Source organism: Schistocerca americana, chromosome 3, assembly GCF_021461395.2.
Source record: "Schistocerca americana isolate TAMUIC-IGC-003095 chromosome 3, iqSchAmer2.1, whole genome shotgun sequence".
Taxonomy (NCBI): domain Eukaryota; kingdom Metazoa; phylum Arthropoda; class Insecta; order Orthoptera; family Acrididae; genus Schistocerca; species Schistocerca americana.
In genome coordinates, this window is record NC_060121.1 from 983,820,881 (window position 1) to 983,847,655 (window position 26,775).

The 26,775-nt window shown below is 42.7% G+C and overlaps 1 protein-coding gene across 1 annotated transcript in view; it reads left to right on the forward strand.

The window, feature by feature from the left end:
* The first annotated feature begins 1,512 nt into the window (after positions 1-1,512).
* LOC124606612 (troponin C, isoallergen Bla g 6.0101-like) overlaps positions 1,513-26,775 on the forward strand; it is a 106,041-nt gene continuing 80,778 nt past the window's right edge. Inside the window, exons 1-3 of the mRNA XM_047138597.1 lie at positions 1,513-1,524; positions 3,713-3,740; positions 20,465-20,608. Coding sequence (XP_046994553.1) covers positions 1,513-1,524; positions 3,713-3,740; positions 20,465-20,608 — 184 coding nt within the window. The remainder of the gene's footprint in view (positions 1,525-3,712; positions 3,741-20,464; positions 20,609-26,775) is intronic.

Here is a 26,775-nt window from a genome sequence, read left to right on the forward strand (position 1 = left end):
TCTCCCTCTACGATTTTTACCCTCCACGCTGCTCTCCAATGCTAAATTTGTGATCCCTTGATGCCTCAGAACATGTCCTACTAACCGGTCCCTTCTTTTTGTCAAGTTGTGCCACAAACTCCTCTTCTCCCCAATCCTATTCAATACCTCCTCATTAGTTACGTGATCTACCCACCTTATCTTCAGCATTCTTCTGTAGCACCACATTTCGAAAGCTTCTATTCTCTTCTTGTCCAAACTGGTTATCGTCCATGTTTCACTTCCATACATGGCTACATTCCATACAAACACTTTCAGAAACGACTTCCTGACACTTAAATCTATACACGATGTTAACAAATTTCTCTTCTTCAGAAACGCTTTCCTTGCCATTGCCAGTCTACATTTTATATCGTCTCTACTTCGACCATTTTCAGTTATTTTACTCCCTAAATAGCAAAACTCCTTTACTACTTTAAGTGTCTCATTTCCTAATCTAATCCCCTCAGCAGCACCCGATGTAATTTGACTACATTCCATTATCCTCGTTTTCCTTTTGTTGATGTTCATCTTATATGATCACTTATAATGGAAATACTGGATGATACTACAAACTTCCACGGACCATGGACAAGGGTAAATTTATTAATGTCAGGTGAGGGATCGTAGTCCAGAAATTATCGAGTCGAAAGTTATAACTGAAAATCGTTCTGGTACGTGTGATGGTGGTATACTTGTATGCGTAGAGTTGTAGGTAAGATTGTAAGGTAGACAACTAGCGAAGGTGATAGCAATGACTAAAACAAGAGAAAAAGACTAATAAACAGGGGCTCTAAAATTCATACCTTAAGAACTATGAGCTCTTCTTCATCTTCGCTACTAAGAAACCTGATCACACATGTAAGAGTTGCTTCATATAACTTTTTGGATAAATAGTTTTGAACGTTCATATACTTTGGAGCACAGCCAAGCTGACTACACTATGACCTTTTGCTTAATTTCTTCTATAAATACTTTCGAAAATGGTACAAAAAAAGAATTCGTAGCATTCGGATACTTTTGAGCACCAATGTGACTGCACGGTGATTGACTGTTTCATTTTAATTGTCTGTAAAATATTAGCCGACGATTGGAGGAGACAGAAGGATAGAGAGAGAGAGAGAGAGAGAGAGAGAGAGAGAGAGAGAGAGAGAGAGCTGTTACATAGCAAAAAAAAATGGTTCATATGGCTCTGAGCACTATGGGACTTAACTTCTGAGCTCATCAGTCCCTAGAACTTAGAACTACGTAAACCTAACTAACTTAAGGACATCACACCCATCCATGCCCGAGGCAGGATTCGAACCTGCGACCGTAGCGGTCGCGCGGTTCCAGACTGTAGCGCCTAGAACCGCTCGGCCACTTCGGCCGGCCGTAGCAAAACTGGGCTATTTACACCATCTTGAATTTTAAAAATTGTTTACCATCTTTGATTTTTAAATTTCGGACCAATGTGACGTCACCGAAAAAAAGGGCACTGTCTGTGACGTCATCATGATGTCACAGGTGAGGGGATGTTGTTCGTGATGTCATGAGTGGAGCACTGACATGCTCAAGTGATGTAAATATAAACAGTGTGCCGGAACACACATAGTCTTCCTACTGAGAAGATTGCTTACGTATCACTCGTGTGGGGCGCGCGGGATAGCCGCGCGGTCTCGGGCATCTTGTCACGGTACGCGCGGCTCCCCCCGTCTGGGGTTCGAGTCCTCCCTCGGGCATGGGTGTGTGTGTTGTCCATAGCATAAGTTAGTTTAACCAGTTTGTAAGCTTAGGGACCGATGACCTAAGCAGTTTGATCCCATAGAATCTTACCACAAATTTACAAATTTACTCGTGTGGCTCATCCTAAAATATTAGACAAGTATGCGGGACACATACGAAAATAAAATGAGTATCACAGTAGAAACTGAACAGGCATACACTTGAAGCTAGACACTGTCCCGAGATGGCCTACTTGCAAAGTTTCGAGAACCAGCTCTTCCGTGGTGATCGTGGCTTTAGATTGATTCCAGCGATTAGGGAGCTGTTAAACAATCATTCTTCCCGCCCTGTATACGGAAATGGAATGAGAAGAATATCTAACAACTGGTGCAATGGAAGGAACCCTTTGCCATGAAACTCACAGTGTTTCAAAGAGTATGGACGCTAGGTGTGGAAGCTCTTGGCGCTGCTATGATTTCACAAACTCCATGCCGACTATGCGACAGAATCACACGGACCTCCATTCCGACTTTGCCCTGGACAACGCGCAGCTAGGCACATCGTTCCATCGAGCTTCAGACTCAGCACTGCTTGTGTCAGCAGCAACATGACTGCACTGGGGGTAACCATTTCTAGAGAACGACCATCTTCAAATAACGATACATTACTACCACTAAATAAAATGGGAGTCAGATGTAAAACCACATCAGAAATTCATCAGAGTTTTCCATCAACTTGGTGCACTAATTATGAGTGACAGTATGAACTGATCTTCATATTAAATGCGTGGAGTTTGGCAGGAGTTTACACAGTTTATCGACGTGAGCATTATTTAGTCATTTCATCACTAGTAGCTCTGAAGGAAGTTATCACCAAGCCTCTCTTACGTCGACAGTTTACTAAACAAACTATCGTATGCGACGAATGTTTCATTTATTTACTCTGGTAAGATAGGGCCTTTAGATCCCTTCTTACATTCTGCATAGGTCACGCTGTGTTCATAACGAGACATGTGTAGTAAAAAGATTTACATACAACGTGGAATGCAACCCTTAGAAATAACTGCAACATAAGTATTGGAAAACAGTACTAGAATATTAGAAAAAAGCACAGTTTATATTAATTCATGGAAAATAGAACGACACGGAATTATTACCGCCAGAGAGATTTAAACTGAGGCTACTGGCAGAGACAGAGGAACGAGAACGAATACGATTATTGACGGGATATTTGGGGAGGAAGGAGGAGAAGGGGAGAGTAATTTACGAAAGAAAAGTACAACTGGGAGAAGACAGAACCAGTCGTTTTAGTTTTTGACACAGGGAAATTAGACACACGTGTTAATTTTTCAGAGAAAAATTATAAGATTCACCACGGCGCCACATCACTCAGTGTCTGGTATTCGTTAAATAAGTTAAATTTGCCTAAGTAGTTAGTGATTTTGTTTTGAACCCGTTCCAAGGTGTAGGTACGGAATAAAGTGTCTTCAACGGCACGACACTTCGATTTTGAAATATGAAGCAATCGGTTTCTTCACCCCAGTGCTTTTCTTGGCACTGTGCTACAGCAGGGGGCATTCCAGTGCCATCATCCGACCTTGTGACTCATTTATCCAGAGAATTTATGGGGGCTCTTACAGTTTGACGTGGACTGCAAACCACAGTGCAACTCGGCATTTTATGCACTAACACATCATTTCCAGGCGGGAAAGAAGTGAAAAGTGGCAGAAATAGTCCGAGCTGAGGATTGAAACCCCAATTCTTTGTATTTGTGCAAGGACTGTAAATCTGATACATTCCCACTTCACCACCAAGATTAAGTTACAGGAGGTATTCCATTTGTGCTGTGTTAATGATTTCGCTCACTCCACCGGAGATGATATAACTAATTTAGATAAGCTTTATTTCGTTGCATTCAAATGCCTCTTAATATAATATTCGTATACGTTAGTGTGTGTATTCTTATCAGTATTTTTTTGGTTCTGTTTCAGGAAGAATTACCTCCAGAACAAATAGCAGGTAAGTGCTCCACTGTTATTTATAGAAATTAATTAACTGTTCTGTGCGAGAGGTAACGCTGAAGAAAGTAATGAAAAACTTTTTATAACTTTGTCTCTCGAACTACAAACTGAGTGTTAAACCACTACTCAAAAGTCTTATGGTTCATGTCTACACCAAGTAAGCTATTTGCACTCCAAGCAGCACAGGGAGTAACAGCTATCGCGTAGCACAGGTTCAAGGCTGTGGCAGCGGGGCTAACTGAAAACCGACACTATAACAACACCAAAAAGTAGCAGCACTGTCGTAAAAGAAGTCATTAAGCGAAATCGAGAGGTTGAGGACAAACGCGTACTCTTCGTTTCTATATATACTCTAAGGGACAGTCAAATGCCTCCCACTTGGAGATGAGACAATCAATTCCTGTTTCGTCGGCTGCTGACGGATCTACAACCACCCCTAGTCTTGCACTTCCTCACCAGACCACAACCGACGTCCATGCGTGTCTTTCTTCAGGTCGCCAAAGGTGTGAAAGTCACACAGTGATTCGGACTGTACGGTGGGTTTCTTCTTCTTCTCCCGTATCCGGATGCACCAATTATATCTTCCCTTCCCAGTACTTTGCAACGTAGTTTGCTTTGTCATTGACTTTCAAAATATCATCTTTAGTGCATGTTATAGACATATCTGGGCAAATCAATAGGTGGTCCAAGTCCTGTATTGCTCCGCATTCACACCTATCGCCATCACTGTAACCCCATTTAAATAGGTTTGATTTGCACCCAGTTACTCCAGTGCGCAGCCGGTTTAATGACCTCCAAGTTGTAAAAGGTAGTTGAAATCCTGCAGATCCCTCCTCAAGTAGTTCCATTGTGGAGTGTGGCACCATTTCTTCCCAAAGAGATAGCCGCCTTGCGACGGGCTATGTGGCGAGCTCTTCAGTAGTTTCAATGAAACTCCTGCGGGATTTCAGCCGGACACGTTGTTTTCGGTGCACATGCATCGGGTGTCGAGGATCATTCTTTTGATCTTTCGATCTCGGCGGCTACTTGTCTGCGGATAGTGGGTGGTGCTATGCCTATGATGGGATAAATGATGTCTGTGGGAGTTGGTTTGAGGCATCCTGTGGCAATACGTACAGTTTCGTTTACGGCGACGTCAACTTGCTTAGTGTGGGCAGAGTTCCTCCAAACTGGCGCCGCATATTCCGCTGCTGAGACGCTCAGCACCAGACCCGTGGTGCGCAAAACGTGTGGTTGAGCTCCCCACGATGAACCTGTTAGCTTCCACAGTATGTTGTTCCTGGCACAGACCTTTTTTTTAGCGTTGTGGCAGTGCTGCTTAAAAGTAAGTGCTCTGTCCAGTGTTACTCCCAGGTATTTTGGGCTGTTTGTATGTTTCAGCTCTTCCCCTTGCCACATGACTCGGAGTTTCCGTTTGGGTTGTTTGTTACTAAGATAGAAGGCGGATATTTCAGATTTACTAGGGTTTGGTTTGAGATTATTGCCGTCGTAATAGGTAGCAAGTTCTGTTAAGGCTCCTGTGAGATTCTCCTCCACTTGTTCAAAGGTTTTATCCCGAGTGGCCACTGCTGCATCATCAGCATATATGAACATTCGTGTCTGGTGGCTGATGGGGAGATCATTGGTATAGATGTTAAATAATATTGGAGCCAAGACACTGCCCTGTGCAAGACCATTTTTCTGTGTCCTCCATCGGCTGTTTTTAGATTGTAAGGTTACATAGTAGCGTCTGTTCTGTAGCATGCATTGCACGAACATAGAAAGGGTGTAGTCCTTAGTGACATTATACACTTTCTGGGTAAGCAACTTATGGTTAACTGTGTCATATGCAGCACTGAGATCCAGGAATGCGACCCCAGTTACTTCTCCCCTCTGATAGCCGTCTTCGATGTACTGTGTGAGATTCAGGATTTGGCCACAGCATGATTTTCCTGGTCGAAATCCAGCTTGTTCGTTAATGAGGGCTTTGTCCACATAATCAGCTATGCGTTTGAGGATCATTCGCTCCAGTACTTTAAATAAATGACAAAGCAGTGAGACAGGCCGGAAATTTTTAGCTTCAGCTGGGTCTTTCCCTGGTTTTAATAACGCAATAACCCGAGCTTTCCTCCAAAGTTTAGGAATTTGCATTGTTGTGATGCAGTTATTCATTAGCTCTAGGATCCATGCTTGTACTCCCGGTCCAAAATGTTTAATTTGCTCAGATCTCAGATCGTCGAGGCCAGCGGCCTTGTTGTTTTTCAAATCGTTGATGGCATCTTGTAGCTCCTGAATGAAGAACGGGTGAGCTAGGAAGCTAATCTCCTCGTTCAATTTTCTTTTAATTTTGCCATTCCTGATCTTCCTTTTAGTTTTTCCGTTCATGAGTAGTTGGAAAGCTATCTGATCAGCTGTAAATTCACTGTAATTTGGTTGTGGTTCTGTTGGGTCGTTGTTGAGACTTTTGACCAGTTTCCATGCCTTCCTACTGCAGTGTTTACCAACCAAAACACTGAAACGCAGCCTTTCTCCGACCGATAATGCAGGGGCGCATGTTATCGCGCAACAGGATAATTCCGTCTGACATCATTCCTCGGCGTTTTGATTTCCTGGTGGGTCTCAGTCTCTGCGAAGTGTCTTCACATCGCTCAGCTCGACGAGTAGAGACCCCATGCAGTCCAAGAGGAATTTCATCATGGCCTTACCGGAATTTGTGCGAAAGGCTTTGGGTTTCTTTGGCAGGGAAGGAGTGGGAAGTTTCCACTGTTGGCTTTTCCATTTTTCCTCGGACTATCATAATGCTGTTCTACGGAATCATCCTGTTGGACAATAACGCCCACCCCCACACTGCTAATTGGACAAATGCTTCACTTCAGTGATTTGGTTGAAAAAGACTGCGATATCTTCCATACAGCCGGTATCTTTCAACGTGTGATTTTTACATTTTTGGCGATCTGAAGAAAAGCAAGTGCGGACATCTGTTCTGGTTGGACGAGGAAGTGCAAGATTGGGTGCGGTTGTGGATCCGTCAGCAGCAGACCTCGTTCTACGGAACAACAATTGATCATCTCGCCTCCGAGTGGGATAAACGTGTCAACGAATGTGGTGATTACTTTCCACTGAAACCATTCTATGGTGCCGTTGTGGAGGGTGCTCGGTTTGCATTTGACCGCCCCCTTACATTAAATATAAAAACGAAGACTATGCGTTTATCCTCAGCCTCTCGGTTTGAATTTGGAAATGCAAGTGATTTCAAAGACGTTTGCTTTATTTTTGCAGAAAAAATTACGTTGCAACGTTTCTCTCAAAATCTGAAATGGCTAAAAGAGCCACAAAAGTTGTATGGCATTTGCATCAAATTTCAATCTCAGAAGCAAAAGGCCATACAATGAAGTTATTAGGGAGATTCTTAGGAATACAGTGCTGCCAACATGACGTTACTGGAACTGTTCATTTGCACGTTAAAACTTTTAGACAATAATTATACAAGAAATCCCAAGAATATGGAAGGAAGTGTTAGTGAAAACAGAAACACAATGATACCCTCGTGGCATTTAGATACACAGAGAAGACAATGATGAGCCAAAACATTATGACCACCTGCTTAACATACTGGTTCATCTTTGGAACACAATGGAGCAGCAGTTCTGCGCGAAGTTGATTCGAAAAATTCTACGTAGGTTTCCAGAGGAATGTGGCACAAGATGTCTGTGCAGTTACGCGGTAGTTTGTGGGCGTGGAGTTGGCACTCAACAGCGTCCCAGATGTGTTCCATTGGGTTCCAATCAGTCGAATTTGGTGGTCAAGACATCAATGTGAGTTTACTTTCAAACCTCTCTAGCACGATTCTGGCCTCATGACAAGGAAAGTTATCCTGCTAGAAGATGTCGTCACTGTCGGGGAAGATATCAGGCATGAATGGATGCAGGTGGTTCGAAATAATGTTTACATAGTCATGGCGTCTCTGGCTGCTACTACAGGTCTCATGGAAGTCAAGACGAATGTGCCCCATAGCAGGTACCACACTCACCAGATGTGCCCGTGGTGCAGTGCTTGTTTCGAGAAGCTGTTCACGTGGGTAATGGCGTGTGTCGACGCGACCGTCGACCTGGTGTATTAAGAAATGTGAATCATCTGACCAGGTGAAACATTTCCATGGTCCAGGCTCAGTGATTATGTGCCCACTGTAAATGTGATTGGCGATGCCTTTGGGTTCAAATGGCTCTAAGCACTATGGGCCTTAACATCTGAGGTCATCAGTCAAAAAAATGTTCAAATTGTAACTTCCCCCTCACTTACCGGCCTTAATGACAGTGAAAAATGAAACCGCGTGTACCTAATGGGAGTTTTGGAAAAGCAATCGTCACCGAAGTTAACCTGTCGGTAAAGAGGGAGGAAAGGGTTACATCTATATGAAAGGAAAAATGCAAATGAAACTGGTAGAAATTAATTTTGAAAAGGGGTAAAGTTAATAAAGAAAGTAAATGTGCGGCCGTTACGTTAACAATTACTAGCGGTAATTAGATATTTGAGATTTGGGGGAAATCACGGTCGCCAGTCCTAAGGACAATTACTATAGTAACTGAAAAAGAAAGGTTATTACACATATAATTAACACTAGAAGCGTGGCAACTGAAGGTTGACACGTGTAGTGTGAAAACTGAAAGTTTGTCAGAAGTAATAAATTTCGCTACACTCTGACTTAATTTAGCAAAAGAATTAATAAAACCGGAAAATCGAAAGTTAATTTAGTGACTGAAGTTAATAGTGAGCTTTCTTTCTGAAGCACATCGAAATTCAGTAAAATACGGTTAGTCTTGGACTACCTCAACAATCATTTCAAAAACTACTTGAATCTACGCAATTTAGAAATAAGAGATTTAACTTTGAACTTGAATTAAATGATCCTGAACAATTAACAATAGTAAAATTTAGTACGTACCAAGCTGAGCTGCAGTCACAGGTAAGCTAAAATACGATAACAAAACTCGCACTCTTAATTTGTGCTTGTGTAATCTGAATATTGAAGCCAGCTATGAATACCTTTGAGATTAAAGCAGTGAAATGATGTTACTTTAATGCTGGCGTCTGAATTTCAACGACACTCGGGTTCATTCCGGAAAAGGAAGGGACCTTGCTTGGTAATGCAATTGGGACAATGAGCAACAAAGGTTCATGCTAAGTTGCTGTAATTTTGCGAGGCAAATGGAACAAGATTAAAAGCTGAGGTCTGCCATACAGTTCTAAAACTTTACGTGCTTCCAGTCTTCCTTGTTGGTTGATTGAAGGTTCGAAGCCGTCGATCGAGGAGGTGGCGACAGTCACTCATTGTCGGCCGTCGCTGTTGCAGAAGCTGGATGTTGGCGGGCCTTCTTCTCGACACGGTCACCAGACGAAACGGCTCTTGATGTGCGCTAGTTAATGTTTCCCGTCCGCGACACCATGTCAGAAACTATCATCGCAAGTCGAGCGTAATTACATGCTGCCAAACCCCGAAAGCGCGGCAACTCGCGGGAGCGTCACACCACGCACCTGCTCCACTCGCTACACCAGCCAGACTCCTTCTGCTCAGCCCGCGCTCCACGCGGCAGAGTTAACACTACCAAAGATCCTACACACTTTGATTCTTCACACGACCCATCGATGTAATCGTTCGATAGCAGTTTTCCCTAGGCAAGACCCAGCGTAAAAATACAAATAATATTTACGAAACAAACCAATTATACATCGACATGAGTGCATAAATATATATATACAAACAGTAAAACAATTACAATATATAAAGAGACAGAAATGTCATATCTTGAGGTAACAAAACAAGGAAAAAAATAATAGTACAATAGATGGAAATAGGAGGATATGCATTTCCGGCGTTACACGTGCCCCACATTGTCTGAGGATGTTCGTGTAACGTAAACAGACTCAGAAAATGTCCCAAAAAAGAAACAGCGGAAATGCGTATGCTCAAAACATCAACAAAATTTAGCATTCGTCTAATTAAGCATAAATAAATTTTTTTAGACCATAATAATTGAGTGGAGACACTCCTAATCTTATTCCACTCTGTCATCTTGAACAAAATAAAACAGGTTGACAACATATTAAAATTCATAGAAAACATAGAAAATGGTTTAGCTATTCTAAAATTGTCAAAATTCCCAACAGTATCAAGAAATGGAATACTATTTACAAAATTAATCAGAGTACATGGTCATAAAAACAGGTAGATCAAAATACGCAAATTAATAATTAATTACATAGAATACACATTTTTACATAACCCTTTCATAATTAATATTCTCGTCATGGGAGTCCATTAAACGCTAAACAAGAAAATAACACACATCAGATCGAAAAAAACATAAATATTGACAGTAGAATTCTTTCAGCTGTCCAGGAAGAAAAACAATTCCGCCTTCCGTACTCGCAAGTACAAAGAATGCCGACAGCGGCCCAAGAGCCAACAGCGGCACAAGAGCCGACAGCGGCTCGCCTCGCCAGTATTGTTGCGCCCGCGTGTGCGGCACGCTTGATCTCACTCGCCCTTGTGACGGCGTTTCCAGAACGTCCGTTCCAATGAATTCTTTCGGAAAAACTCACTCCCGAGTAATCTCAAGGAGTCCATAAACACTATCACAGTGGATAACTCAACACTGTCCATCATCACACGCATGTACTAGCCTGAAACTTAAAACAGCGTCTAAGTACATCGGCAATGACTAGTAAATCACATATTTATGGAATCTTACAGCTAGTTACAAAATCATATTTACATTGCTTAATCTACTGTGACTCAGCTGAAAACTTAAACTAGCAGCTTGGATTTTTAAATTGATTAATATTCAGTAACTCTTAAATCATTTAATCAACATAAATTACTTATTAATTACAACTTCTTTAATGACCTCTAGGTCAGGCAAAAGCATCGCCACATGGCACATCCTTAAATCTTACACTCTATATCTACATACTGTGCAAATTACCCTATCTGTGGTACTAATCAATCCTTGGCTGGTACAATTTCAAGTATACAATATTCCGTAAGCATTTGTGTGAGGTATACCAATGACTTTATATGGTCCATTATAAACAAACTTAAATTTAGAGATTTCATGGTCTATCTCGCTCGATTTCTCATGAGCTTTTACAAGTACTAAGTCTCCGATTGCAAACTTAGCAAAACGCGCTTTAGCGTCATGACGACGTATGCGAGCATCAGCTTTTAGCTTCGTTACTTCTCGCAAACGATCTTTTTTCACACCAATACTAATGTCAATCCGTGGAGGGAATTTGATTATCACTTCCACTAAACTTTTACTTCTGTCATCCAACAGGATTTCCTCTGGAGAAAATCCCGTAGGTTCATGTCTCAAGGTGTTCATAATTCTCTTAAATTCTGCTTCATATTTGCCCCATGCCCTATGGTTGTGATGGCAGTAGGTACGGGAAAGTCGGCCTCGTCTTTGTTCGTGTGTTACGTTTGACACATCTTCTACAATACTTTCCAATTCACTTTCTACATTATTGTCAATGCCGAGATTCTTCACATTACAGTAGTTCAGATTCATACCTACGTCAATACCATCCGGCCAGTTAACAATGTGTATAGGCTGGTATTGCCTATGCACACCGTCTCCTGCCTCGTCAAAACTAACTACTATTGTTTTATCTTGGGACGTACATGTCAACGTTTTGCTTTCGCAGTTAATCACTGCACGGTACTTTAATAGCCAATCTAACCCGATAATTACTTCCGTAGTTAAGTCTGGCACGACGACAAACTCTTGTTCAAATCGTGCCCCACATATCTCGAAGTTGACAAAAATCTGTTTTGTGACCGGTTTACTGGCCTTCCCAGTAGCACCGATAATTTTCACTCCTGTTACTGGCATAACTACGATGCCAGGTCTGTCTTTCAGTAACTCAAATATTTTCCCAGATACAGCACTCAATTCTGCACCGGTGTCAATCAACACGTTTAGTTGTAGGTCGTGCATATTAACAGACACTACTATCTGTCTACACTTGTCCTCGACTGTTTCTTTATTTTCCCGCAGTAAATCCTCGTCTATATCCAGGTCATTCCAGAAAAAACCATCCGGCTTTGATCCCAAATCCGGTTTATCTGGCGGCTTTTTCAGCCTCTGTTCACATACAGTTTTAATTTCAACACGTCTGTCCTGAGGCTTAGTCTGTAGCTTCGCCTCCAATACCGAAACCTTTTCCTGTAACTCGTCAATTAGTGAGTGTTGCTTTGCTATCGATTCACTAATTGTCACCTTCGTTGATTCCTCTTTGGTCAGATTGATCTCATCTGCCAATCTACCTGGAGGAATGTGCCCAGTCGCATCTGAAATTACTTCCTCTGGATCTGCGCAGCCCACACTGCTACCGTCTGACCGCATAACGTCAGCTCTAACCTCATACACGCTGAAATCTATGTGCTTTTCTACCAATTGTGTCCGGCTATCACTAAAATTTTCGTAATCTTTCCCCTTAATACTCTCGCAATGTTTAAACTGGAGGTTTGCGTCGGATGGGTCGACTACTTCTACCACTATAACTTTCGGTAAAGTCTGCCGGTTAGGGCCAGAACTTTCCGTTACTCCTTCAACATCTAACTCCTGCGGGACGAAACACGACGAATCTTGCTCGTGCTGCCCATTAACATCAACTATTTCTGGTAAAGTCTGCCGGTTAGGGCCAGAACTTTCAATCACTTCACAAATACTATCTTCCTGTGGGACGAGACGCGGCAAATACTGCACGCGCTCCCCATAGACACTTCTCCCATACAGACCCCTATAATCTCTTAGTTCGTCGTATAAGCGACCGAACTGCCTTAACCAGACCTCATCCCTCTCTGCATCCCCTCGCTCAATGACGGACGTTTTATCCGACATCTGATCTTCTCTAAACAATTGCGAATCATTCTTAAACTCAATCTCCAGTTCCGCTGTGGGTATTACAGCTGCCACTTTATGATCGATTTCCGGAACACTACTTAAATTGTTCTCACTGACAGCGAATGTATTTTCTACTGCCGTGTATACAGCTGATCTACTACTTGTGGGCGCACTCTTTTCTCTTAACACTGGCACACTCTCCCGCCGATGATTATTCCACACGGAATTTTCATAATGACGATACCTGGGTTTTCTCCTGTTATTGGGCCGCCAAAATTTCTCCACGCCCGCTCGGCCCCTCACCGGCGCGGCTAATGGTTTCCCTGTCTCGTCCCAGCAGATACGCTCCCCGGATGCTGCTGAGGCGGCTGATCACACCCTCTGGCGTTATTACTATTCTGTGAAGCCTGTATCACGTTAGTATGATACTGGTTTCTGTCATTCCTGTTATCATTTGCATTGTACCGATTGTTATTACGGCCCGAACCATTATTGTTATTGCTGCGGTATGCATTATTCCCATGGTTATCGTTGTTATGGTTGGGGTGGTACCCGTTGTTGTTACCACGGCCTCTACCACTGTCGCGATTATTGCGCCAATTGTCCTCGTCCTCAACTCTTTCCAGGAAATCATTGACTGTCCTATAATTGCTTCCTACGTAGCGTTTTGCATCATCTGGAAGCTTCTTGTAGAGTTTCCAGACTATTTCGGATTCCGTGCGGCGATCACGCAAATATTCCAACTTGCGGATCCAGCCCTCACAAAACTCCCTCATCGAACCGCGCGAATTCGCATCGAAAGGCCTCGATACGACAAATTCGCGCCAGACACTTTGCTGTTTTTGCTCTGACCAGTATTCAGCCAGAAACAAATTTTTAAACTCGTCAAAAGTCAGGTTCGTAATGTTGAGGTTTAAGCCCCAACGCTTGGCATCACCAGCCAGCACATCAATAACCGCATTAATTTTTCTCTCATTAGTCCATGATCTGGGTAAAACTCTTTCACAATTCTTAATGAAATCCGTCGCGTGTATACCGCCTTTTTTCAAGGGGTCGAACCGCTCCTCTTTCGTCAACAATTCCGAACTATGTGCACAGATTGGCACATAGCTCTGTTTTTCATCAAGTTTCTTTTCTAATTCCGACACTCTCGTAATTACTTGGCAAGTGATTGTCGCAAGCGTTTCCACTTCCCTCTTTTTCTCTTCGCAGGTATTAGCCTGCTCCCTCACTTTAGTGTCTACTTCGGACACTAAAGCCTTTAAAGTTTCCACCTTCTGTTGATCCTCTTTTTTCACTAATTGAATTTGTTCCGTCACCTTATTCTCGATGATCGGAGCAATTGCTTCTCCTACACTTTTCTCGATTCTGCTAATTTCGGAATCAAAACGAGTATTTATGCTCGCAATTTCCGCCTGAACGCCTATCATTTCCTGTTTAAGATTACCGATTTCGGTATTAATTACAACAATATCTTCTTTGATTTTATCAACTTTTGTATTAACAACTCCAACATTGTTGTTAACAACATTAATAGCTTTGTTCTGATTGTCTAGCTTTCGTTCAATTTTTTCAGACTGAGCTTCTTGCTTGGCAGACAGAGCTATAATTTCTGCCGATTGACTCTTGATTTCATTAATCAAAACATTCAATAAATCAGTTAAATTCCCGGAGACTACCGGTTTTACTTCCGTAGCTGGTTCCTCTATATATGTTCCCCCGTATTCATCATCAAGGGGTACAGATTTGATTTTCGCTTCCCATTCCGAAACATTTTCTAAAGTTTGGAATTCCATTTCTGCTCTTTGTTGCGTTTCGGCGGTCGCGTCTTTCATGCTAGCCGCCTGCCCCTGAACAATGGGAACCGCCGTGCGCGTTTCCCACTGTTCGACCGATTGTTCCGTATCCAAGTCTACCAAATTTTGGTAATTGTAGCCTTCACTCATTTTAATAATTTTCAATATAAATGCAAAATCTCAACTCTAATTAGGATTCCTCACACGAATATTCTCGCTGACGTATCGACCATTTCGTAACCAGTACTTTGTTACGAGATTTGCACAATGCAAAATTCGTGTCCAGAGCAACCTCAAATCTGAAGATTGTCCTGTCACCAGGTCGCCACGTGTAACCTCCCCCTCACTTACCGGCCTTAATGACAGTGAAAAATGAAACCGCGTGTACCTAATGGGAGTTTTGGAAAAGCAATCGTCACCGAAGTTAACCTGTCGGTAAAGAGGGAGGAAAGGGTTACATCTATATGAAAGGAAAAATGCAAATGAAACTGGTAGAAATTAATTTTGAAAAGGGGTAAAGTTAATAAAGAAAGTAAATGTGCGGCCGTTACGTTAACAATTACTAGCGGTAATTAGATATTTGAGATTTGGGGGAAATCACGGTCGCCAGTCCTAAGGACAATTACTATAGTAACTGAAAAAGAAAGGTTATTACACATATAATTAACACTAGAAGCGTGGCAACTGAAGGTTGACACGTGTAGTGTGAAAACTGAAAGTTTGTCAGAAGTAATAAATTTCGCTACACTCTGACTTAATTTAGCAAAAGAATTAATAAAACCGGAAAATCGAAAGTTAATTTAGTGACTGAAGTTAATAGTGAGCTTTCTTTCTGAAGCACATCGAAATTCAGTAAAATACGGTTAGTCTTGGACTACCTCAACAATCATTTCAAAAACTACTTGAATCTACGCAATTTAGAAATAAGAGATTTAACTTTGAACTTGAATTAAATGATCCTGAACAATTAACAATAGTAAAATTTAGTACGTACCAAGCTGAGCTGCAGTCACAGGTAAGCTAAAATACGATAACAAAACTCGCACTCTTAATTTGTGCTTGTGTAATCTGAATATTGAAGCCAGCTATGAATACCTTTGAGATTAAAGCAGTGAAATGATGTTACTTTAATGCTGGCGTCTGAATTTCAACGACACTCGGGTTCATTCCGGAAAAGGAAGGGACCTTGCTTGGTAATGCAATTGGGACAATGAGCAACAAAGGTTCATGCTAAGTTGCTGTAATTTTGCGAGGCAAATGGAACAAGATTAAAAGCTGAGGTCTGCCATACAGTTCTAAAACTTTACGTGCTTCCAGTCTTCCTTGTTGGTTGATTGAAGGTTCGAAGCCGTCGATCGAGGAGGTGGCGACAGTCACTCATTGTCGGCCGTCGCTGTTGCAGAAGCTGGATGTTGGCGGGCCTTCTTCTCGACACGGTCACCAGACGAAACGGCTCTTGATGTGCGCTAGTTAATGTTTCCCGTCCGCGACACCATGTCAGAAACTATCATCGCAAGTCGAGCGCAATTACATGCTGCCAAACCCCGAAAGCGCGGCAACTCGCGGGAGCGTCACACCACGCACCTGCTCCACTCGCTACACCAGCCAGACTCCTTCTGCTCAGCCCGCGCTCCACGCGGCAGAGTTAACACTACCAAAGATCCTACACACTTTGAATCTTCACACGACCTATCGATGTAATCGTTCGATAGCAGTTTTCCCTAGGCAAGACCCAGCGTAAAAATACAAATAATATTTACGAAACAAACCAATTATACATCGACATGAGTGCATAAATATATATATACAAACAGTAAAACAATTACAATATATAAAGAGACAGAAATGTCATATCTTGAGGTAACAAAACAAGGAAAAAAATAATAGTACAATAGATGGAAATAGGAGGATATGCAATTCTGGCGTTACAAAATATGTGTGAAACCTTATGGGACTTAACTGCTAAGGTTATCAGTCCCTAAGCTTACACGCTACTTAACCTAAATTATCCTAAGGACAAACATACACACCCATGCCCGAGGTAGGATTCGAACTTGCGACTGTAGCAGCAGCTCGGTTCCGGACTGAAGCGCCTAGAACCGCTCGGCCACAACGGCCGGCTGTTTTTGGGTCAACATTGGATATTTACGGCAGCATCCCACCTGCAACAGTGTGTGTGAACAGTATACTCCAAAACAATTGAGCCTGCACTAGCTTTTGACCTTGTCGTCACATCTCCCAAAGATCGTCATCTATTCTGCTTTACAGATTGGGAAAACCTCCAATTTGTACTTTCTTTGATAAGGAGTGGAGGTCAACGCCTGACACCTAGTCGTGCTTTCGTCGTCCTTCAGTGACTGTCCGTGGATGCTCATGACAGTAGCACGAGAAAAACCTACCAGTTTCACCATTTCCGAGGCACGAGCCACAAAAATGTGCCGTTTATAAGAGTAGCTTACGTCAGTGGATTTCCCCATTTGCGGCAAGTATCGTCGCTACAATAATTCCCTGTCCATGTCTGCTCTGCTTATATAGGATGCCCGAAAAAAAGTCAAGCTTTAGGGACACATTCCTTCCATCAAAATAAAAAAAAAGTCTAGTAAAAATGGGTCCTAAAACGCATACCTTAAGAGCTAAGAATACTTGTTCATTTTCGATACTATGAAACAGATCTCTTCTACTACAAGGACTTCGCCTTACATATTTTGGGAGGAGAAAGTAGGGATTAACCCAAGAAAAAACCGTCTAGTAAGCAAGGGATCTGAAACTCATACTTTAAGAGCTGTGAGCACTTGTTTATCTTCGCTAATGTAAAGCACATCTCTTCTACCGGACAAGTACTCATAGCTATTGTAGAGCCCATTGTTACCAGACATTTTTTCTTGTTTTGGTTCATATTATTCCGCCTCCCCCCCCCCCCCCCCCCCACCACCACCAAAAAAAAGGATATGTAGAGGAAAGAGCTTGAAGCAGAACAACTTTTGACACCGCACTCACAATGGCTTGTAATCAAATTGCTTGCTTATCGAATATTATCTCAGTTATGAGATTGGATGCGTGATTTCCTGTCAGAAAGGTCACAATATGTAGAATTTGACGGAAAGTCGTCGAGTAAAACAGAAGTGATTTCTGACGTTCCCCAAGGAAGAGTTACAGGCTCTCTACTCTCTTTTATCTATATAAATGACTTAGGAGACAATCTGAACAGCCGTCTTACGTTGTTTGCAGATGATGCTGTCGTTTATCGTCTAGTAAAGTCATCAGAAGATCAAATTCCAGAAAGATTTAGAAAAGATATCTGTATGGTTCCGAAATTGTCAGTTGCTCCAAATAATGAAAACTGCGAGGTCATCCACATGAGTGCTAGATGCAACAAATCTACTAAAGAGGCTGCTTACACTACGATTGTCCGTTCTCCTTTGGATACTGCTGGGCGGTGTGGAATCCTTACCAGATGGGAATAACGGAGTGCATCGAGAAAGTTCAAAGAAGGGCAGCAAGTATTATATTATCGAAAAATAATGGAGAAGGTACGACGGACGTGATAAGGGGTTCGAGATGGACAAAGGGATCTTTTCACGAAATTTCAATCACCAATTTCCTCCTCCGAATACGAAAGTATTTTACTGACGCCAACTTACATAGGGAGATGCGATCATGACAATAAAACAAGGGAAATCAGAGCTCAGACGTAAATATAAAGGTGATCGATTTTTCTGCGCGGTGTTCGTTAGTGGAATAATAGAGAATTATTCTGAAGATCGTTCGATGAACCCTCTGCCAGGCACTTCAGTGTGATTTGAGGAATATCCATGTAGATGTAGATATAGCTGTGTTTCATAGTATCGAACATGAACAAGTGCTCATAGTTCTTAAGGTAGAGTTCTTGTAAGTAAGTTCTTGTACAGCCCTCGTTTACTGGACATTTTCTTCTTGTTTTGGTAGGAATCTGTCCCTAAAGCTTGTAAGTTTTTTTTAAATACCCTGCATCCTTCACTTACCGCTTCGCGTATGTACCTCCAGGCAGCGGCCTTCACCCTCGCTGTGGGCAGTGGACATAACGTTTCGGCCCCTCAGTGCTTGTTTGTAAAAGATGCTGGAAATCATGAGAATAATGGAGATCAGCTACTGAGATAAGCATGATTCGCTCTGTTGGCAGCTGCAAAAGGCAGTTGAACTGAACGCTTGAACAACAAAACGGCGGGTTCTCAGAGAACATAGTTAAGTTAGTGATAACTTCTTGTTGAAACCTTCATCGCTATAACAGTACCAAGTGAAAATGAGTGAGTCCATAAATAATAATCACAGCCATAGTAATAATAATATACTAACGGTTTATTATTTGTAACTAGACAGATTTGCAGTCAAACCGCTGTTCTTCTTGGGAGAAGCAGAGTTTCTGTCCCCGTCTACGTATCACTGCGTTGACGACACCTGCTCCCTGGTTCGCCCCACAAAAATCCTGTGACCGTCTTTCTAAGAGCGCTAGGTGCGAATCATGTTTGCTCCTTTCTTTTATTTAAACAAATGTTCCATCACAAATGGACACAAGATTAACAGCTAATTTAGGAATACACTACTGGCCATCAAAATTGCTACACCAAGCAAATGACTGCTACAGACGCGAAATTTAACCGACAGGAAGAAGATGCTGTGATATGCAAATGATTAGCTTTTCAGAGCATTCACAGAAGGTGCTGACATGAGGAACGTTTCCAACCGATTTCTCATACACAAACAGCAGTTGACCGGCGTTGCCTGGTGAAACGTTGTTGTTATGCCTCGTGTAAGGAGGAGGAATGCGTACCATCACGTTTCCGACTTTGATGAAGGTTGGATTGTAGCCTATCGCGATTGCGGTTTATCGTATCGCGACATTGCTGCTCGCGTTGGTCGAGATCCAATGACTGTTAGCAGAATATGGAATCGGTGAGTTCAGGAGGGTAATACGGAACGCCGTGCTGGATCCCAACGGCCTCGTATCACTAGCAATCGAAATGACAGGCATCTTATCCGCATGGCTGTAACGGATCGTGCAGCCACGTCTCGATCCCTGAGTCAACAGATGGGGATGTTTGCAAGACAACAACCATCTGCACCAACAGTTCGACGACGTTTGCAGCAGCACGGAGTATCAGCTCGGAGACCATGGCTGCGGTTACACTTCACGCTTCATCACAGACAGGGCGCCTGCGATGGTGTACTCAACGACGAACTTGGGTGCACGAATGGAAAAAAGTCATTTTTTCGGATGAATCTAGGTTCTGTTTACACCATCGTGATGGTCGCATCCGTGTTTGTCGACATCGCGGTGAATGCACATTGCAAGCGTGCATTCATCATTGCCATACTGGCGTATCACCCGGCGTGATTGTATGGGGTGCCATTGGTTACACGTCTCGGTCACCTCTTGTTCGCATTGACGGCACTTTGAACAGTGGACGTTACATTTCAAATGTGTTACGACCCGTGGCTCTACCCTTCATACGACCCCTGCGAATCCGTACGTTTCAGGAGGATAATACATGACCGTATGTTGCAGGTCCTGTACGGGCCTTTCTGGTTACAGAAAATGTTCGACTTCAGCCCTGGCCAGCACATTCTCCAGATCTCTCACCAATTGAAAACGTCTGGTGAATGGTGGCCGAGTAACTGGCTCTCCACAATACGCCAGTCACTACTCTTGATGAACTGTGGTATCATGTTGAAGCTGTATGGGTAGCTGTACCTGTACACGCCATCCAAGATCTGTTTGACTCAATGCCCAGGCGTATCAAGGTCGTCATTACGGCCAGAGGTGGTTCTGGGTACTGATTTCTCAGGATCTATGCACCCAAACTGCGTGAAAACGTAATCACATGTCAGTTCTAGTATATTTGTCCAATGAATACCAGTGTATCATCTGCATTTGTTCTTGGTGTAGCAATTTTAATCGTCAGTAGTGTAATTTAGGAATAGAAACATTAAACAAAACAAATCTTTTAGTCATTTTATGCACTCTAGCAGTTCGGTCTCAAATGTGTGCTCCTGGTGGTTTCCAGTGCTGAAGAAGGCCTTCGACGTGTTCGACCACCAGAAGACGGGCTCCATCGGCACGGACATGGTGCGCACCATCCTGGAGATGCTGGGGCTGCGCCTCAACGAGAAGCAGCTGCAGGAGATCATCGAGGAGGTGGACGCTGACGGTAGGAGCGCAGCTCGTGTCCAAACGGCTGTGTTGAGGGCTGGGGCGGGTACCCCTGTCACTTCATCCACAGATCTGACATGATCAGAAAGTATAGGATAACCTGTCTCGGGAGATACGACTTGATCTTTTGACTTGGCACGCCTCACCAACGTCAAGGTCGTTGTCGAGATTAGGGCACTCAGCAGGCAGCTGAGAGCTCCGTACGTGGCTGCATTACTCTCTCATTGGTTCGTCGGTGTCCTGGAATCTAATTCCTGGATATTTCCCCCCACACAGTGCGCCGGTGTTTGAATTGTTGCCAAGTACGCAATATTCTTGAGCTCCAGGTAACAGCTGATGGTTACATCGCGAATGCAGTGTTTGGGGTTTCGTGTAAGCTGTACGCTCTCCAGAACTGACGTTACATTACAGAATGGATTTGCACCAGCGCTTTTCTTCTCTGCGACTGCCCACTCCGTGAGGCATCAGTAATTATTCTCGTATACACATTTCTTACTTCCAGCTCCACACTTCTGTAGCGCCACCTGAACTAAACGATACATTCGACGATGAGACCATCTTACCAAGTATTTACAAACTATACACAGTCACTTTGAAACACCGAGTTCCAAGACTTGGCCAAACGCGCTTAAAATTAATCCTAAATTTTGTCATGTATTTTAAGAGTCAGCGCTTCATTCATTCATTAACTGTGTCAGCATAGGTCCCACTTGTTAACCTTTAGCAGTCTACAAGGCGTGGCTTCTTGTATTTTGAGGTGACAGCCTAATCACTTTTCATGGACTTTTTTTAGTTATCTACAATGTCCGTTTCTGTTTAATTATTTTAGTTTTTTTCTGTTACTGTACTTGTAGCAGTTACAAACAAACTTTGATGTGAATGTGTGTTACGATGAGTAGGAAATGGGGAAGTTTTAATCAACAGCGCTTCCTTAAAATGTGGTATACGCATATCTTCTCACAGTATCCTAGGAACTGAACTCTCTACTCACCAAGTCAACGTCATTGATGGCCAAACGGAACAGCGACACAAGCTGTCCCAACAGCTGAGCAAAACCACAGGTGCAGTAGGCTGATCTTCCTACATCACGCAGTATTTCAAATTTTACTTGCTCTACGAAAAGCAGTGAAGTTTCGACTTGTTACGTTCCAGTCTGTCACGTCCGTTTCTTTCCTAATGCCTTACATTCACAACGCAAGAAACTACGCTGGATTACATGAAAGAGAATTTCATCCCATTCCTCCTGGGCTGATATTATTTAGTAAAGTAGTGGACAGTGACACTATAAACATTCTCGTAATACGTCAGACATTCATAACTTGCTTCAGGAATTCTGACTGAAATGTCCCGAAAGGAAATAAAGCGATGTGGCGTTTCTTTCCCGCTTCTATATAAAAACGTAAGATCTGGCAACATGGATACAAGTGGGTACACAAACGTATTTCTGCTCGAAATATCAAAAGCAAATGTCTCTGGTACATAATGGATTCGTGGAAACTTTCCTTGCTCTTTCTGCGGTACATATCTCCAATGTTACTTCCTTTCAGAATCGGGAGACAACCACAAAACTCCAGGGAAATTTTTGTCGGGGTCGGCACTGAAGTAGGAAGCGTCTGTTTTTTGCGATACCACAATTTGTAAGAGTTCGAATCGTGCCACTATATCTGAGATACGAGTAGGCTTCATGCAGCCTTTTAGTCCTTTCCTCTATTACATAGATTTCCGGTGATTCACGTTCCTATCTTTCTTTCCATATTTTTTGTCTCGAATTCCTTATCAGCTTACACTCATCTCGGCCAATCCTTCAAAGCTCATCAAATTCTCCTCTCACGTCGTTCAGATGGAACGCCGATGTCATAATATGTATGTAGCCCGGAAAGTACGTTGTATCAACTTCGTTATTTCTTTCGAAGCTCCAATCTTCATTCTTTGCTACACCTATATCTTCATATTCTGCAAATCTGCACCAGCACATTGCTCATTTCCTCTGTAGCAGAAGTCCGCAGCTTGTAATCTGGTGGCTAACATTGCTGCTTCTGGATCACGGGGTCCCGGATTCGATTCCCGGCCGGGTTGGGGATTTTCTCTGCCCTGGGACTGGGTGTTTGTAGTTGTCCACGTCATCTCACCATCCTCATCATCATTCGTTACAATGGGTAGATTGTGACTTTGCAAAAAAAATTGGACTGTATAAAAATTGTGACTTTGTGTGGGGGCTGATGACGGCGCAGTTGATCGTCCCAGAAACCGAACATCATCATCATCATCATCATCATCATCATCAGAATGAGATTTTCACACTGCAGCGGAGTGTGCGCTGATATGAAACTTCCTAGCAGATTAAAACTGTGTGCCGGACCGAGACTCGAGCATGGTAAAGGTCCCATGTTCGAATCTCGGTCCGACACACAGTTTTAATCTGCCAGGAAGTTTCATCATCATCATCATCATCTGTCGGTGAATGAACAGACTCACAATTACAGTCGACAGTCGATGGAATCGGCTTCAGATCTGCCACCCCTACCAGCTTTAGGCTTCCCCTCACCCCGTTTTTCCATGTCAGTCCTAGGTCTTTACACCCATCCCCACGTTCCTACCCTCTTGATTCCTAACCGCTGGACACATGATGCCTCTTCAGACCGACTCAGTCATTTAACAGCTCAAAACTTCGTTTTAAAAGCGGAAAAGACACTCCGTGTGATTTCAAAGACCATCGAGGCAAATAATCTTTTCAATTATTTTAAGCTAAAGTTTTTTCAGTTATCGTAGTATTTTGCCATAAGTTGCGTGAAGGACGAAATATTGGCAAGCTACGCTCGCACGTCACAGGCGAGAGAACGAAGTAACAAAAACAAAATAACAAACGCAGAACAGAGCCAGTTGTGTAGCATTTGGCTTCGACATGTTCTGTTCGTTTAGTTTTCGAGACATTACCTTGTGTTCAACAGGGGAACGGATGTCGTCAACAGAAGTAACTCTGTACACAGCTTAACTGAAGACATTCCTCAAATGACACTTTCGACATCAGGCTGCAAACGATTTAACCTTCAAGTCATATTTCATTAAGTGCATAGGTTGTTGTGACCTGTCAGTGACCAAATTCCATGAAATATCCTACGGGAGCACTTGCGCTGGTAACCCCGCACCGGCCCCTTAGGCAGGACGAAGTTTTGGAACAGTCTGAGTTGTGTTGGACTGACCGCGATATCTTGAAAAGCAGCACGTCTCAAAATTTAAGTATCCTTACGACCCTGTTTAATTACACAACTGCATTCGCGTGTAATGTTAAAAGCGCTATAATGTACCACAGTTGCTCTTTCAACCCCATTCCACTATCGAGAACGTGACGGTCCGGTACGTAAAGGCTGACAGACGAGGCTGTTACAGATTCCAGTTTCAGGTTCCTGATGCAATCGCACAGGTGGCAACAAAGTGGCTAAATGACTCTGATATAGACCGCCTGGCCTTTTGTAAAAGTCTGTAATATCGTAAACTACTAGCAATTCAACAGATCTACGGTACTGCTTAGCAGAATAACCATCTGCAGCCCGACATTAAGCGATATGTAGCGGTGCTACCACACCGGTAACATAGGTATGAAAGCGTCCTTTCGTCGAGTACAAAATGCCCACCATTGCTTTTTCTGTATGACCACTTTACCAGCCTCTTGCAGTCGCAACTTGCGGGAGAACTCGACAATATAACAGCAACACGTAAAAAACATTTTCAAATAAAATTAGAATGTCGTGTAATCTCTTCCGTTCCTTGCACCCTGATCCCTTCGTTAAGCAGGTTTGGTGGCTAGCAACCGCTACATGTGATATGACAATTAAGTTTCTATTTATTATCATTGAGACTTACAGGAAATTTTTGCCAAACTGACTGGCTTCTATATCAAGATTATTAATGAATTGCAGGGACGATAACGCAACCGGGATGGGACATCATAGTGTTTTACAGTAGGCTGTTATCAAACTTTCCCTCTGCTTTATCCATATTGATCCCAGTTAATCCAAACCATGTGGTGGTTTCACGTTGCATGGTCATCCTAAACTAAACCGTACAATACGATTTACAGCGATAATATAAGTGAAAAAACTGGACTTTTTTCTGCATCTCGTTTCTCTGTGGGAGTATACCTGGTTTTGGGATGGTGAATTCAAAGGTGCAAACGAAATATCTCTAGCATATCATATTTCCGGTATGCACTCACTATTTAGACTGACATTAGTAATTACTACGTTTCTCTAAGCTAAGAATCGGTAAAAGAAAGGCATCTGTTTATGAAAAATCAATCTTTATAAAAAAGAAAACAGTCTTAGCAACAACTAAGTCTCTTACGTTAACACTGGCCTCTTAGAGATTTTGGTATTAACTTAAAAAGCAAAGAAAACTTACTTCAACAAAGCTCAGAGACATGTTTTGAGAAAGTTAACGACCAATTAAGTAAACTACACAGAAAAAAAACGAACAATGACTTTCAATTAAAAAAATAAGAGTAGGTATATGAACGAAACACCTAAGCACTTATTTCGTTATTCAGTGTCAAGATATGGCTTTCTATCAATGTAACGCACTTCGTACACATATTTCTGATATTTAGAGCACGTTTCGGTTGTTTTCTACATCTACATCCATACTCCGCAAGCCACCTGACGGTGTGTGGCGGAGGGTACCCTGAGTACCTCTATCGGTTCTCCCTTGTATTCCAGACTCGTATCGTTCGTGGAAAGAAAGATTGTCGGCATGCCTCTGTGTGGGCTCTAATCTCTCTGATTTTATCCTCATGGTCTCTTCGCGAGATATACGTAGGATGGAGCAATATACTGCTTGACTCTTCGGTGAAGGTATGTTCTCGAAACTTTAACAAAAGCCCGTACCCAGCTATTGAGCGTCTCTCCTGCAGAGTCTTCCACTGGAGTTTATCTATCATCTCCGTAACGCTTTCGCGATTATTAAATGATCCTGTAACGAAGCACGCTGCTCTCCATTGGATCTTCTCTATCTCTTCTATCAACCCTATCTGGTACGGATCCCACACTGCTGAGCAGTATTCAAGCAGTGGACGAACAAGCGTACTGTAACCTACTTCCTTTGTTTTCGGACTGCATTTCCTTAGGATTCTTCCAATGAATCTCAGTCTGCCATCTGCTTTACCGACGATCAACTTTATATGATCATTCCATTTTAAATCACTCCTAATGCGTACTCCCATATAATTTATGGAATAACTGCTTCCAGTTGCTGACTTGCTATATTGTAGCTAAATGATAAGGGATCTTTCTTTCTATGTATTCGCAGCACATTACGCTTGCCTACATTGAGATTGAATTGCCATTCCCTGCACCATGCGTCAATTCGTTGCAGATACTCCTGCATATCAGTACAATTTTCCATTGTTACAACCTCTCGATATACCACAGCATCATCCGCAAAAAGCCTCAGTGAGCTTCCGATGTTATTCACAAGGTCATTTATGTATATTGTGAATAGGAACGGTCCTACGACACTCCCCTGCGGCACACCTGAAATCACTCTTACTTCGGAAGACTTCTCTCCATTGAGAATGAGATGCTGCATTCTGTTATGTAGGTACTCTTCAATCCAGTCACAGAATTGGTCTGATAGTCCATATGCTCTTACTTTGTTCATTAAACGACTGTGAGGAACTGTATCGAACGCCTTGCGGAAGTCAAGAAACACGGCATCTACCTGTGAACCTGTGTCTATGGCCCTCTGAGTCTCGTGGACGATAGCGCGATCTGGGTTTCACATGACCGTCTTTTTCGAAACCCATGCTGATTCCTACAGAGTAGATTTCTAGTCTCCAGAAAAGTCATTATACTCGAACATTGTTCCAAAATTCTACAACTGATCGACGTTAGATATATAGGTATATAGTTCTTCACATCTGTTCGACGTCCCTTCTTGAAAACGGGGATGACCTGTGCCCTTTTCCAATCTTTTGGAACGCTACGCTCTTCTAGAGACCTACGGTACACCGCTGCAAGAAGGGGGGGCAAGTTCCTTCGCGTACTTTGTATAAATCAAAGTGGTATCCCATCAGGTCCAGCGGCCTCTCCTCTTTTGAGCGATTTTAATTGTTTCTCTATCCCTCTGTCGTCAATTTCGATATCTACCATTTTGTCATCTGTACGACAATCT